General features: G+C 39.5%; 1 protein-coding gene across 1 annotated transcript in view; it reads right to left on the reverse strand.

The window, feature by feature from the left end:
* Positions 1-16,190, reverse strand: part of ctnnbl1 (catenin, beta like 1) — a 195,996-nt gene that overhangs the window by 162,331 nt on the left and 17,475 nt on the right. Inside the window, exon 2 of the mRNA XM_043710185.2 lies at positions 9,854-10,030. Within this exon, the coding sequence (XP_043566120.2) occupies positions 9,854-10,030 (177 nt within the window). The remainder of the gene's footprint in view (positions 1-9,853; positions 10,031-16,190) is intronic.

Here is a 16,190-nt window from a genome sequence, read left to right on the forward strand (position 1 = left end):
GCAATCTTCTTCCCGACCTCTCCGCCCCAGCTCCCACTCCGGCCTATCACCCTCACCTTGACCTCCTTCCACCTATCGCATTTCCAACACCCCTCTCCCAAGTCCCTCCTCCCTACCTTTTATCTTAGCCTGCTAGACACACTTTCCTCATTCCTGAAGAAGGGCTCATGCCCGAAACGTCGATTCTCCTGCTCCTTGGATGCTGCCTGACCTGCTGCACTTTTCCAGCAACACATTTTCAGCTCATTTCCTATGGCTAACCTACCTAGCCTGCACATCCCTAGACAGAATGGGCAATTTAGCACAGCTAAATCACCTAACTTTTGACTGTAGGAGGAAACACATGCAGACATGGGAAGAATCTACAAACGCCAGACAAACAGTCATCCAAGGCTGAAATCGAACCCGGGTCCCTGGTGCTGTAAGGCGGCAACGCTAACCACTGAGCCACAGTGCCGCCCCAACTGCGATGCCACCGTGACATAGAATCAGTAGTCACGTGGAAAAAGGTAGGTTGATTACAAAGAGTCAGCTTGGTTTTCTAAAGGGGAAATCAAGTCTAACAAACTTGGGAGTTTATTTTAAAGGAGTAACAGAAAAGACTGATGATGGTAGCACTCATGATGTAGTATACATGGATTTCTAGAAGATATCTGATACAGTGCCTCACCACACACCTGTAAACAAAGTTGTAGGTCATGAAATGAAATGGAAAGGAGCAACCTGGAAACAAAATTGCCTGGGCAATAGAAAACAGAGCAATGGCTAATTTTGCAGGCTCAAGAAAGACTGATGGTGAAGTTGCCCAAGGGTCGGTATTCTTACTTTTTCCGTATATTAACAATCTGTATCTTGGTGTGCAGGAAACAATAAGTTTACAGATGATACTAAACTTAGAAGAATTGTAAACGGTGAGGAGGATAGACATGAACTCCAAGAAGACATTGACAAATTTGTAGACGAATAGGTAGTAGATGAGGACCAATGCAGAGAAGTCTGAAGTCATGCACTTTCATTCGAAGAACAGTGAAAGTCAATACAAAACAGAGAGCACAGGAACAGTGGGACTTAGTGTACAGAACACTGAAGATGGCAGCAGACCAGGAGAGAAGAGTAAATATAGTAAACGGTGTTCTCTGCATTCTCAATAGGGGCATCGAGTGTAAAAGCAAGGAGGTGATATTGAAATTGCATAAAACACTTCTTAGACATCAGCTAGAGTACGGTGCACATGTTAGTTTCTCCAATCGACAAGTGACAAACCAGTATTGCTTGTATTAAATTAGACTTGCTTTGACTTCCTCCACTGCCCACACCTCCAAAATAAAGCCTTGGCAGCTACAATTGCAAGTTTAGGTTCACTGCGTAACTTTTAAAATACAGCACATTGATCTAAAATCCGGACAGTAGGATTGAAATTAACCTGCAAAGTTCAGACAGTAGAAAGCTAAATTGAGATAGTTAAAAGCTACGATGTCAGCCTGCATTAACTCCCTTTAATTGAAGGCAAGAATATTCATACTGAAAATGGCTCCTGCCAAATATGTTCACTCATCGTAATTTATAGTGCAGAAGTTCCTCAGAAGGCTTCAATCTTCTTTCCGACCCATCAATGAGGAATTATATTATATTTCTTTTGTATCAGTTAGGAAATTAAGAACATAAATTTTAGAATCTACCTTGGCCACTTATTCATAGATAACAGACATTAGACAAGGTATCGACGAATCACTTAAATGATTAGACAACCGGTACTGTATAGGTAAAAGTGAGTACTGCAGATGGAGATTAGAGTCAAGTGTGGTGCTGGAAGAGCACAGATCAGGCAGCATCCGAGGAGCAGGAAAATCAACGTTTTGGGGAAAAGCCCATCATCAGGAATGAGGCTGGGAGCCTCAGGGGTGGAGAGATAAATGGGAGGGGGTTGAGAGTGCAAAAGGTCGATGGAGGTGAGGGTAAAGGTGATAGGTCACAGGGGAGGGTAGTGCAGATAGGTGGGAAGGAAGATGGACAGATGGGACAACTCATGAGGATGGTGCTCAGCTGGAAGGTTGGAACTGAGGTAAGGCTGGACTGGGGGGGGGGGGGAAAATGAGGAAACTGGTGAAATCCACATTGATGCCATGGGGTTGGAGGGTCTCAAGGCAGAAGATGTTCTTCCTCCAGGCATTGGGTGGTAAGGGACTGGTGATGGAGCAGGCCCAAAATCTCCATGTCCTCAGCAGAATGGGAGGGGAAGTTGGAGTGTTCAGCCACGGGGCAGTGGGGTTGCTTGGTGCGGGTGTCCCCAAGATGTTCTCTGAAGCGCTCTGTGAGTAGGTATCCTGTCTCCCCAGCGTAGAGGAGACTGTATTGGGAGCAATGGATATATATAAAAGGGTGATGTACAGGTAAACCTTGAGAGACAAATCTCTGACTTTAAAACTGTTACAAATCAATTACAATTCCTTTTGATCGTTTACTTGGACTCTCTCGATGTTTCCACTAAAGTACCGTACTGAACGCTTCTGGTTAACTTGGGAACCAGTTTTAACAGATAAAACGCAAGATCCTGTTAAAAAAAAAAAATAGGAAACAGAGGGTGCTGATGAAAAACCTTTCAAAATTGGAGACCAATCCTTTGGTATTAGAATCATGGAAACTTGAAGTATAAATTGTTGTCATTTGACTCACTACCTTTCTGCTTGCTTTTTTGAAAAAGGAAGATGGGTTTAATTCAACATCACTACTTTTGCCAATGACCCTGTAGTTCTTCATTCTCCAAGTCTATTTGTAAAATTACTTATGGAAATTATCTCCATCATCATTTCAACTACAATATTCCAAGTCTCAATAACACTTGAAGAAAATGTCCACCCTCCCTCTAAATGCTTTGCTAACAATTTGAATTTATGGTCTCTGAGTAAAGATCGGTCTCTTGCCTACTTTATCAGAACCTCTTGTTGTCTCGAAAACCTCAAATAAATCAGCTCTTTATCTTCCATTCTCGAGAGAGAACGATTCTCATTTTCCAACTGCTCTCCTGATCTGAGGTCCTTCATTTCTACAAACCTAGGGACCCTCAGTGCTTTTTTTAGATTAGATTACTTTCAGTGTGGAAACAGGCCCTTCGGCCCAACAAATCCACACCGACCCAATCCCCTACATTTACCCCCTCACCTAACACTACGGGCAATTTAGCATAGCCAATTCACCTAACCTGCACATCTTTGGACTGAGAGAGGAAACCCACACAGACAGTTGCCAGAGGCAGGAGTTGAACCCGGGTTTTATAGCTTTCATGAAACATAGTGGCCAGAGTTGTCCACAGTACATAAGCTGAGATAGAATCAGTGAACGATTTGATGTAAGGTTTTTAAAAAAGCTCAATATTAACAACGCAAAGAAAAAAAGTTAAAAAGACCCCAGGTTCAAGTACATTAAGTATTAAATGGCTGTGATATGAAACGTGAACAAAATAAGCTAATAGGACAATAACTCAAAATAAACCAACAAAAGTTTAATTTCAAATCACAAAATGCAAGCACTTCCTCAAAAGTAAAGAAGTGATAAAGTTTTTGATTCACGCAAAGTCACACACTAAAGGTGTAGAATCAAAGGCACTCAAAACAGCTACAAAAGTTGGAATACTGAAAGGACAAGAGTTACTGAGTCAAACAGCTTTCCTTTATCCTTAAGCTGTTGTGTTTTGTTTGCAATCAGAAGGAAATTCAGTTATGGAAAGAAGGTCAGGAAGTTGAACAAGAGATAAGAAAGTGTTCCATTATGTTGAAATACTTCAGTTTCTAAGAGGGTCACACTGCAACGTACAATAAAAAATATACCTGATGTCTTAAGGGTAAGTTGTGCTTTTATTGGCAAACATGCAATTTACACACATGACCAAAAAAAAAAGGACAATCTAATATGTGTCCAAAGAGCTCATATCTGTACTTTTAAAATTTTGCTGAGTTGGAGGAAGAGAAAAAACAACTAGGTAGTTCATTCCTTTGAAGTATTCCAGTTAATGATTAGATTGGTATCACAGAGTCATAGAGATGTACAGCATGGAAACAGACCATTCAGTCTAACCTGTCGATGCCTTAACCTAAGATATTTTAAACTAATCTAGTCCCATTTGCCAGCACTTGGTCCATATTACTCCAAACCCTTCCTATTCATATGTCTATCCAGATGCCTTTTAAATGCAGCAATTGTACCAACCTCCACCACTTGCTCTGGCAGCTCATTCCATACACATACCTCCCTCCGCATGAAAAAGTTACCCCTTAGGTCACTTATATATCTTTCCCCTCTCACCCTAAACCTATGCCCTCTAGTTCTGGACCCCCCATCCCAGGGAAAATACCTTGTTTATTTATCCTGTCCATGTCCCTCATAATTTTGTAAACCTCTATAAGGTCACCTTTCAGCCTCTGATGCTCCAGTGAAAACAGCCCCAGTCTATTCAGCCTCTCCCTAGAGCTCAAATCTTCCAACTCTGGCAACATCCTTGTAAATCCTTTCTGGACCCTTTCAAGCTTCACAACATCTTTCCGATAGGAAGGAGACTAGAACTGCACGCAATATACCAACAGTGGTCTAACCAATGCCCTGTACAGCCGCAACATGACCTCCCAACTCCTGTACTCAATACTCTGACCAATAAAGGAAAGCATACCATACGCCTTCTTCACTATCCTATCTACCTGCGACTCCACTTTCAAGGAGCTATGAACCTGCACTGCAAAGTCTCTTTGTTCAGCAACACTCCCTCGGACCTTAACATTAAGTGTATAACTCCTGCTAAGATATCCTTTCCCAAAATGCAGCACCTTGCATTTATCTGAATTAAACTCCATCTGCCACTTCTCAGCCCATTGGCCCATCTGGTCACAAATAAAAGAGACCTGAGGGGCAACTTTTTCATGCAGAGGTTGGTACGTTTATGGAATGAGCTGCCTGAGGAAGTGATGGAGGCTGGTACAATTGCAACATTTAAGAGGCATTTGGGTATATGAATAGGAAGGGCTTGGAGGGATATGGGCCGGGTGCTGGCAGGTGGGACTAGATTGGGTTGGGATATCTGGTCGGCATGGACGGGTTGGACCGAAGGGTCTGTTTCCATGTTGTACATCTCTATGAATCTAAAGCAAAGCTGATTTGCAAAATGAAACATCTTGAAATCAATGGTTCGCCATCCCACCCCAATATTCCTCAACTTAAAAATCGCAATATCCCAGTGTCTAGTCTTCGCAGAACTCGGTGATCAGCATGTTTATTAGCTTTTATCTTTTTTCAGACTCACCTCTTATTTCTAAACTGTGTGTGTTTCACTATTGTTTCTTTTCACAGTTTGTAATTAATAAACTCACTCTTTACATTACTCAAGGAAGTCTGATTCAATCAGAGCCCTTTAAAACATAAATCTATTTGATCTGTGACAAAGGCATCCACGAGGAAAGGGTTCCTTTCCAAATTAAGGTTGTTAGAACCAACTGGATGAAAACAAACACAATAAGATTAAGGTAATTATGAATAACGACAAAGATGGACTGAAAATAAAGATTCTGAATGATTTTAAGACGACAGGATTTGGCCAAAGTGGACTGGGAACAACTACTTGCTGAAAAATCCACATCAAAATAGTAGGAGCCAGATAGAAAGTTAATACTGAGAGTACAGGGGCAAAATATTTCTGTAAAAAGTGAACGGTGGTAAAGGTGAATCCTGGATGTCAAGGAATGTCCTGAATTTGATACAGGAAATAAAAAAATGGACAGGAATATTGAAGGTATGTTTGCAGATGACATGAAAATAGGTGATATGGTATGTATTTAGGAAGAAAGCCAAAGATTCCAAGACAATAAAGATGGGGTGGGCAGATGGGTTTAACAGGGACGAATGGAATTTATCCTGAAAAGTGAGAAGTTATGCAATTATGGAAGGACCAACAAAATTGTAGTACAAAGAATCAGAGGGACCTTGGTGTATATGTCCATATTCCATTAAGGCAGCAGTACAAGTAGATCAATGAAACAAAAGAATTGTGGATGAAGATCTGAAAGAGAAACAAAAATTGCTGGAAAAAGATCAATAGGTCTGATAGCATCTGTGAGAAGAAAGCAAAGTTAACATTTCAAATCTTCAACCTGCAAGTTTCCCTCCAAGTCACAGGTACCCTGACTTGGTGTTTTATCACCATTCCTTCATTGTCACTAGCTTAAAGTCCTGGAACTTCCTTGCTAATAGCATGGTGAGTGAATTTGTACCATTTAGATTGCAGCATTCAAGAAGGCAGCTCACCACCAACCTTTGAAGGGCAATTACAAATGGCACTAAATGCTGGCCTAGCCACTAATGCCCACATTCTGAATGAATTTAAAAACTCTCTCTCATTGAGAAGTTTTAGAGCAGAGAAACTTAGATGAGAAACATATTTGGCAATAACTGGGGTTCTGCTGCATCAGAGGCAAGCACAGCAAAGATGTGAGAAATATACCTTCAAGTTATAGGTTTCTCATCTCTGATTTTTTGGACGAAATGTTAAAGTGAGATTCAAATAAACTCTCAATGGGACAAAGATTCATCGCCCTCTTTAGATTGGAAATGAGTCATGTCCAACATTGTGATCAATATTTAAACTCACAATCAACCTCATAAACATCACATAAAACATATATTCTGGTCAGTAATCACGATGCTCAAGTTGGCTGACTTCACAGCAGTGACTACACTTTGAAAAGTATATAATTGGCTGTATGATGCTTGAGGATATCCTGGAGTTGCTATATATATGTATTCTTTCTTTTTCAAAGGTCTGCAATTTGAGAGGGAGACGGTACAATTGGAAGTGACAATATTTCAGTTGAATAAAGGGAACTATGGAGCTATGAGGGAGGAGCTGGCCAAAGTTCAATGGTGCAATACCTTAGCAGGGATGACAGTGGAGGAACAATGGCAGATATTTCTGTGTATAATGCAGAAGATGCAGGATCAGTTCATTCCAAAAAGGAAGAAAGATCCTAGGAGGAGGCATGGGTGGCCGTGGCTGACAAAGGAAGTTAAGAAACACAAAGTTAAAAGAGAAAAAGTATAACATAGCAAAGATAAGTGGGAAAATGGAGGATTGGGAAGCTTTTAAAGAACAACAGAGGATTACTAAGAAGAAAATAGGCAGAGGAAAAATGAGGTACAAAGGTAAACTGGCCAAAAATATAAAGGAGGATAGTCAAAGCTTTTTTAGGTATGTGAAAGGGAAAAAAATGGTTAAGACTAAAATTGGGCCCTTGAAGACAGAAACAGGGGAATATATTATGGGGAACAAAGAAATGGGAGAAGAATTGAATTGGTACTTCAGATCTGTGTTCACTGGGGAAGACACAAGCAATCTCCCTGAGGTAACAGTGGCTGAAGGACCTGAACTTAAGGGAATTTATATTTGTCAGGAATTGGTGTTGGAGAGACTGTTAGGGCTGAAGGTTGATAAGTCCCCAGGGTCTGATGGTCTACATCCCAGGGTACTGAAGGAGGTGGCTCGAGAAATCGTGGATGCGTTGGTGATTATTTTCCAGAGTTCGATAGATTTGGGATCAGTTCCTGCGGATTGGAGGGTGGCTAATGTTGTACACTTTTTAAGAAAGGTGGGAGAGAGAAAGCAGGAAATTATAGACCAGTTAGTCTGACCTCAGTGATGGGAAAGATGCTGGAGTCTATTATAAAGGATGAAATTACGACACATCTGGATAGTAGTAACAGGATTGGTCAGAGTCAGCATGGATTTATGAAGGGGAAATCATGCTTCTCTAATCTTCTGGAATTTTTTGAGGATGTAACTCTGAAGATGGATGAGGGAGATCCAGTAGATGAAGTGTACCTGGACTTTCAGAAAGTCTATGATAAAGTCTCACATAGGAGGTTAGTGAGCAAAATTAGGGCGCATGGCATTGGGGGCAAAGTACTGACTTGGATTGAAAGTTGGTTGGCTGATAGGAAACAAGAGTAGTGATAAATGGCTCCATTTCGGAATGGCAGGCAGTGACTCGTGAGGTACCGCAGGGATCAGTACTTGGACCGCAGCTTTTTACAATATATGTTCATGATATAGAAGATGGCATCAGTAATAACATTAGCAAATTTGCTGATGATACTAAGCTGGGTGGCAGGGTGAAATGTGATGAGGATATTAGGAGATTACAGGGTGACCTGGACAAGTTAGGTGAGTGGTCAGATGCATGGTAGATGCAGTTTAATGTGGATAAATGTATGGTTATCCATTTTGGTGGCAAGAACAGGAAGGCAGATTACTACCTAAATGAAATCAATTTAGATAAAGGGGCAGTACAAAGAGATCTGGGTGTTCTTGTACACCAGTCAATGAAGGTAAGCATGCAGGTACAGCAGGTAGTGAAGGCGGCTAATAGCATGCTAGCCTTCATAACAAGAGGGATTGAGTATAGAAGCAAAGAGGTTCTTCTGCAGCTGTACAGGTCCCTGGTGAGACCACACCTGGAGTACTGTGTGCAGTTCTGGTCTCCAAATTTGAGGAAAGACATTCTGGCTATTGAGGGAGTGCAGCGTAGGTTCATGAGGTCAATTCCTGGAATGGTGGGATTACCTTACACTGAAAGACTGGAGCGACTGAGCTTGAATACCCTTTAGTTTAGAAGACTGAGAGGGGTTCTGACTGAGACATATAAGATTATTAAAGGATTGGACACTCTGGAGGCAGGAAACATGGTTCCGCTGTGGGTGAGTGCCGAACCAGAGGACACAGCTCAAAAATACGGGGTAGACCATTTAGGACAGAGATGAGGTGAAACTTCTTCACCCAGAGAGTGATAACTGTGTGGAATGCTCTGCCCCAGATGGCAGTGGAGGTCCAGTCTCTGGATTCATTTAAGAAAGAGTTGGATAGAGCTCTCAAGGATTGTGGGGGAATCAAGGGTTATGGAGATAAGGCAGGAACAGGATACTGATTAAGGATGATCAGCCATGATCATACTGAATGGTGGTGCAGGCTCGAAGGGCAGAATGGCCTACTCCTGCACCTATTGTCTATTGTCTGTGTTTGTCTAAAATGCAAGTCAATGATGCACAGCATTACAGCAAATGCCTTGTCAGAGGTCACACAACCAAACTTACTCCATGTGCACGGTCTAAGTCATCATTAGCACAACAATACAATTCTATATGCATGTCAAGATGGAATTATTTTCTCAGATGATGATTGCACAACACTTAATAGAATTTCAAATAAACAAGTTCTCCTACTATGTACTGTAGCATTCACTTATAAATGTGAATGTCTATGCCTTTGTTCTGTCATTAATTAGCAAATGGTAATTATGAAAAAAGATTAAAGCGTATACATTCATTGTAGTTGATAGAAAAAAAATCAACAAAGCATTAAAAGTTTCAATAAGTTCCCATTAATTCTGATTTTTTTCATGCTAGCAAGCAATCATGACCAGCGTAAAACTAATAGATGGGCCATGAATGAATAAGTTAGAGAACTATAAAAATGCAACAGCAGATGCCACAAAGAAGCAACTCAACTGTTCATAATTGATTTGGCAATATCTTTACATTAAAAGAAGGAACAGCTCCAGCAATACACATTCTGGATTTTCTTTGGTATTACCTAAAGAGAACAAGTCAAACTTTTTATTGAAGAATACAAAAGAACAGATCTTAAATAGCTGCCTGTAGTCAAAAAACACATTAAACATGATCAAAAACCAGTAACTTTTACATAATATACTAGTGACAAATAATTATCAGAATTTGCAAAGTTTACTGAACAAAATTATAACAAAACAGAAATTATTACTTTAGAATGAAAGATGTAAAAGAGACTTTTCAGAAATATTACCTCATCATTTTCCATTAACTCAAGAATTTTCTTCTTGCCTGCTTCTTCCTCATCTTCATTGGCCACAGTTCCACTCTCTTCATAATAGCTTCTTCTGGCTGATCCATATTTATGCAACACTTTTAAATCTTCTTCATCATCATCAACACCACGGGGACGTTTTGCACCCCTGTCAGGCTTTAAAATATATGAATAATTACCAAGAGACCTTTGTAAGCTATGCTAAAATGGCTCGATGCTTTGCTTTTATTTATGATTTTTGAATACTTGATCTTTTAAAATATCACACAAGATCAGTCTGCCAAAGACTTAGTGTCCCCACAACAGACAACACTGCAATTACAGAAGAAACACTAATGATATCTCATGTATAAAAGTTCCATCCATCCAATCAAGTAATAACTCAAGATTTGTCAGGACTATATGTGTTAAGTGAGCTTATCCCTAATGATTAAAAAACAAAGCTATAGGGAAGAAAATTTAATCAGAGGACAAAGTCTACTTATCAAAGATATTCAAAAAGATGCAGTCACTCTTAAGTTTTCAGCCAACTGTGCAGTTTTACTATCAGATATCAAGGTTTCTGGATTCATGAAATACCTGATGACAACATTGCTATATCTCTACAATCTGCAAGGCTCAATTGTATCTCGTAATTCAAAAATCATACTGATATGTGCCCTGCTGTAATTAATTATTTTTTGGGATGTAAATGTTACTATCTATATCATTACCCAGGTCTAAGTGACCTGAGAAGGTGATGGTATGTCTTTCTTCTGCAACTGCTCAGACAGATATTCTTGCTGCACAATTTGACTCAACTGAATAATCCATCAGGCCATCCTAGACAGCAGTTAGGAGTCAGATATGAAGGAGTGGCATGTTTCCTTCCTCAAGGTTCTATTGTCTTGTTCTTACAATAAACACCTACACAGTCACTTTCACTGATACCAGGTTTTTACATCTATGGTTATCAACTGAATTCAAATCAGAGCGACTTCAACTGTGTTCTCTAAATTATTAGACAACGCCTCTGGATTACAAGCTGAATAATATATGTACTGACCAGCTGAATCTTTTGAAGTTCAAGTTATCGTTTTGGTAACTACATGACTCTAAACCAACATTAACGGCCCTCTGAAATGTCTCAGTCAAGTGCATGTAAAAGCTCCAGCCTGACAAAGACACATCCAGCAAGTCTCCAACAAAACAATTCTTTAATATTCAAAAGACATTTCCATGGTTAAAATCCCACTATTATTTCAAAATAAACCTGCTGGACTATAACCTGGCGTTGTGTGATTTTTAATTCTGTATATCAGCATTGACGAAAAATCTAGCTGCACCAGTCATAAACACTAAGATCGAGCAGAGGCCGAATATTCTTATCTCCTGCCTCCGTAAATTCTTGTCATTATCTCCATACAGGAAATGTAATCATTCCTAAATCCTCACTGTGTTAACGTCTTGGCACTCTCTGTCCAACAACAATTCTGGGAGAAGCTGGACTGCAGCAATTCAAGGAACTGGCTTGCCATTTTTTAAGGACTGGACAATAAATGTTGACTTTCCACGGATGCCCACTTTCTTTGAACGATTAAAAGAAATCTCCACGTATTACAATTACTGAGTTTATTTACATCTTCAACTTCCTGTAAAACAATTTATTGATCTATTCTTTCAAAATCTCCCTTGCCAATCTCTGAGTGCCACAATCCAGATTGTGAACTCATCCTGTGCAGAATTCTTCCACCTTAGCATTAATAGCGTTTAGAGAGATGTATCATATCTTTCATTAGCTTATCACATTAAACTGAATAGAACCAGAAAATTGACAGAAAAAAAACCTGAATACTATGTTCAAAACAAAATATTGCACTGTTCTAATAGCTTGAACGTCGAATTCTTGAATGAGAAAATATAGCACAGTCTATTTAAAATCTGAAATTCTAATATATTGCTGGATGTACACAGCTAATGCAGCATTGTTTTTAAATAGTAGCATGATGTACCTTAGACATAGTAAAATAGGCTCAGTTAAGTATTTCTGAGTAAAATTGGCTCAGTTAAGTATTTCCAAGACAATTTTAGTAGAATAGATGATGGATATTTTAAAATATAAATACAATGTTTATTCAACAACATTCAAGCTCACCCAGGATGATATTTGATGCATTTTAATCAAGTAATCCTTATCTGCAATGATACATACATAACATCCTGATGTATAATCCCTTGTTGCTTATAATAAAACAAAACTCCACTTAACTTCAATATGCTTTACAGAATGTAGCTTTCAACATTTGAAAGCCAATGATGCTACTATTTCAAAACAATGCTGCATTAGCTGTGTACATCCAACAATATATTAGAATTTCAGATTTTAAACGGACTGTGCTATATTTTCTCATTCAAGGATTAAACATTCAAGCTATCAGAACAGTTCAATATTTTGTTTGATCATCAAAAGACACATTCAAAATGATACAATAAATCATGCAATACTCCCAATACTTATTTTAAGCAAACCAGCAACAATGAGTTTTGGGAAACATCAAACACTATTTTCACATTAAATTATTCCACCTCTTTTCAAACAAGTCAAACGGGGATGCGGATCGTTAGCTGTCTTCCTGTTTGTCCTATGTTTGCACTACATGAGCAAAACCAATGTAGTGTACAAAATCCCATGCAAGGACTGCACAAAACACTACATAGGACAAACAGGAAGACAGCTAACAATCCGCATCCATGAACACCAACTAGCCATGAAACGACATGACCAGCTATCCTTAGTAGCCACACACTCAGATGACAAGCAACGTGAGCTTGACTGGGACAACACTACTATTTTAGGACAAGCTAAATAGAGAACAGCCAGGGAATTCCTAGAGGCATGGCACTCATCCACAGATTCAATCAAGAAGCACATTGACCTGGACTCAATATACCGGCCACTGCAGCGGACAGCTGGAACTGACAACCGGAAGCGGCAGATACAAATCACTATAAATGCTGGAGGAAACATCACAGAAGCGCTTCACAGGAGGCTCCCAAACACTGAGGATGTCACCTAGACAGGGGACGAAACGTCTGCAACACAAATTCCCAGCTCAGCGAACAGAACCACAACAAGAATAAACAAATCATTCCAAATAAATTAGAGGTAAAGGGACTGCATGTTCAAAACCAGATGCGACCCACTGATCTTATCACAAAACATTGCACTTAAAGGTCATGCACATCACTGACTGATCAATTTTCACACCGTTAATGGTCGCACACTGAAGTTTGCACAGATTTGACAGCAAAATGCAAGTTTTTTTTACTACATCTTACTTCCCTAATTTCTGATGGCAAAAAGGGCAACTGTTTAAATCTAGTATGGTTACACTTGTGATTAGTTTTCAAAATACTGTCTGATCACCACTACCATTAGCATTTCAGCAAAATGTAACAGCTTTGAACCATATGCAACTGAACTATATTTTGTCTTTTTCAGTCGAAACAGCAATTTAAAAAGAGGCTAAGGTTGGTAGTCCCCAACGGGATGTGGAGGAAGGAGCAATGTGAAGCGACAGATTAAAAGTATCACTCAAGTCATTGTAAATTACTGTCAGTTTGATTCCTACAAAGAATAATTGTGGGTTTGAAATATTCATAGTATGTGGCTTGATCAGTGAACAATTTCCAGAAGCTTTTTTGTGGTTATGACTATCAGCATAATACAGGGTGGTGGATAGAACAGTGTGGAGTTTGATATGATGAATTAAAGAACATTAAATAAACACTGCATTATATAGAACTATTAAACACATTGGTTCAAGATGTGTTTCTCTTCTAATATATTGATAATAGTACAGCAGAGAGCAAAACTGAAGGATATATTTAGCTCAAATACTATTTTCCATTATCTCAGCATTGCCAATATAGAAAATATGGGGTAAAAACAATGACTGCAGATGCTGGAAACCAGATTCTGGATCAGTGCTGCTGGAAGAGCACAGCAATTCAGGCAGCATCCGATGAGCAGCAAAATCGACGTTTCGGGCAAAAGCCCTCCGAGTGACAGATTTATGTTTATCTAATTAATTTAATTGCATGCTTTTTATTCAACATATAATTTTTATAGTAGACAATTTATAATTTGCAAACACACAGACGATTCAGAATTGTTGTGGTCCACAACTTTATGTAACAATACACATTTATCTATCATCTATGCATCAAAAAAATAAGCATAAGAAAATAAGGTAGTAAGCCAAGAGGAGGAAAATTAAGAGTAGCCGCCTACAGGAAGATTAACAGGATGAGTTTTAAGGAAGAGCTTTTAAAGCAATGAGATTTATGGTGACCTTGTAGCCATTGTTGATTGTGGTAAAAGCCCATCTGGTTTACAAATATTCTTTAGGGAAGAAAATCTGCCGTCCTGACCTGTCTGATCCACAATGTAACTGACTCTTTACTGCCCTCAGAAATGGCCTAGCAAGCCACTCAGTTCAAGGGAATAGCAATAAATCTACCTCTTGCCAGCAATTTATACATCCCGTGCAAGAACAAAAAAAATAAGAGATTTCAGAAGAGCTGAGGCAGTTGAAGGCTTTAGTACCTTTGGTTGTGCAAAAGAAGGAATTCAAAAAAGATGTGTCAGGAAATGGAACCTCTGGGAGGGGAAAGAACATTGCAAGCACCTGTACTTACAGAACAGGAAAATGTTATGGGAGTAAGTATTCATAGACTAGAAGATGATTTCGAATTGAATCTGTTACTAAATGAGAAACCCATACACAATGATAACAATAATGTCAAGTAAATAAAATTTAGTGGAACACAACATTTATGTGATGCAGTTTACTGAGGGGTGAGGAAGGGAGTCCAGCCATAAAAAAAATTACATTCTGGGATAGAGATGCTGAGATAAGCAGGTGACAAAAGTCACAAACAAGATCTCAAGGTTAGAAAAGTGATGTTACAAAGAGGATGGGAGGAATGTTATGAAGTAAGGTACATGCTTTACATATTTTAACATCATTTGTTTTCAACTATTTTGGATTTTAAGTTAATGGCATGTAGATTTTGGTCAATATATGAAGTGGTTTAATAATTAACTTGTTGGTCTTACTGAAGGCATGATTTTAAACTAATATATGGCAAAGAGCAGGTGATTGCCCTTCTGGAGTGATAATGGGAACTTGTTTGCATTTGCAATGCTTTACTATCAGGGTGTAATTATTGAGAGGCATTAGCTTGTTTTTGGTTTTAAATAACCAAACACTGCTTTCAGAAGTTTGTAAAAGACATGCTGGGTTTAACCTGGGTCAGATGGAAAAATAGTTTCTTCTGGAGAAATTACCTCAGAACATTAATATGTAGAATACCTGGGGGGGGGGGGGGGGGGGGGGCTTCAAAGATGTGGATCATTGGGATGTTTTCCAGGGAAGGTGGGACCTATAGTAAGGAGGATGGGTTGCACCTAAGCTGGAGGGGCACCAATATCCTGGTAGGGAGGTTTGAATGTGTAACTCAGAAGGATTAAACCAGTGGAGGATGGGAACCGGAGCAACAGGTCAGTAAATATAAAAACTGGGGAAGAGCTTGAGACTAAGACCAATACAGCTAAGAGGAAGAGCAGTTGCTGAGCTCAGCAGAACTGGAGGCTTAGTCGTACTTGTTTCAACGCAAGAAGCATAATAGGTAAGACGGATGAACTTAAAGCCTGAATTAATGCATGCAATCATGTTGTTGCTATTACAGAGACATATTGGAAAGAGGGACAGGATTGACAGCTTAACTTTCTGAAATATTGACCTGTTAGATGTGAGAGAGAGAGACAGAAGGAAGCAAAAGAGGTGTGTTGAGGGAGGACACCGTGAGGGATCTTGTAACAAGGCATTATGGGTAGAGTTCAGGAATAGAAAAGGTGCAGTTACAATGCTGCAATTGTACGACAGGCTTCCCAGCTGCTAGCCAGAGATAGAGGGAGAGATACATAGTCAGATTCTGGAAAGATGTGAAAATAACAGGATTGTTATGGTGGATGATTTTAACTTACCCCATACAGATTGGGACTTTAGTGCCAGGGGCTTGGCTGGTTACCAATTTGTTAGGTGTATCCAGGAGGGATTTTTTTGAAACAATATGTGGATAGACCAATGAGGGAGGGGGCCATACTGGACCTAACAAAGGGAACTGAACCTGGCCAGGTGATCAAAGTTTCATCAGAGGATCACTTTGGGAATACTGACCATAAGTTTTCAGATACTTTTGGATAAGGACAAGAGTGGATCTGAGATAAATGTGTTAAATTGGGGGAAAGGCCAACAATAACTACATTAGG

Source organism: Chiloscyllium plagiosum, unplaced genomic scaffold (genome assembly GCF_037043375.1).
Source record: "Chiloscyllium plagiosum isolate Xiang-an unplaced genomic scaffold, Cpla_swu_hap1 HiC_scaffold_15, whole genome shotgun sequence".
Taxonomy (NCBI): domain Eukaryota; kingdom Metazoa; phylum Chordata; class Chondrichthyes; order Orectolobiformes; family Hemiscylliidae; genus Chiloscyllium; species Chiloscyllium plagiosum.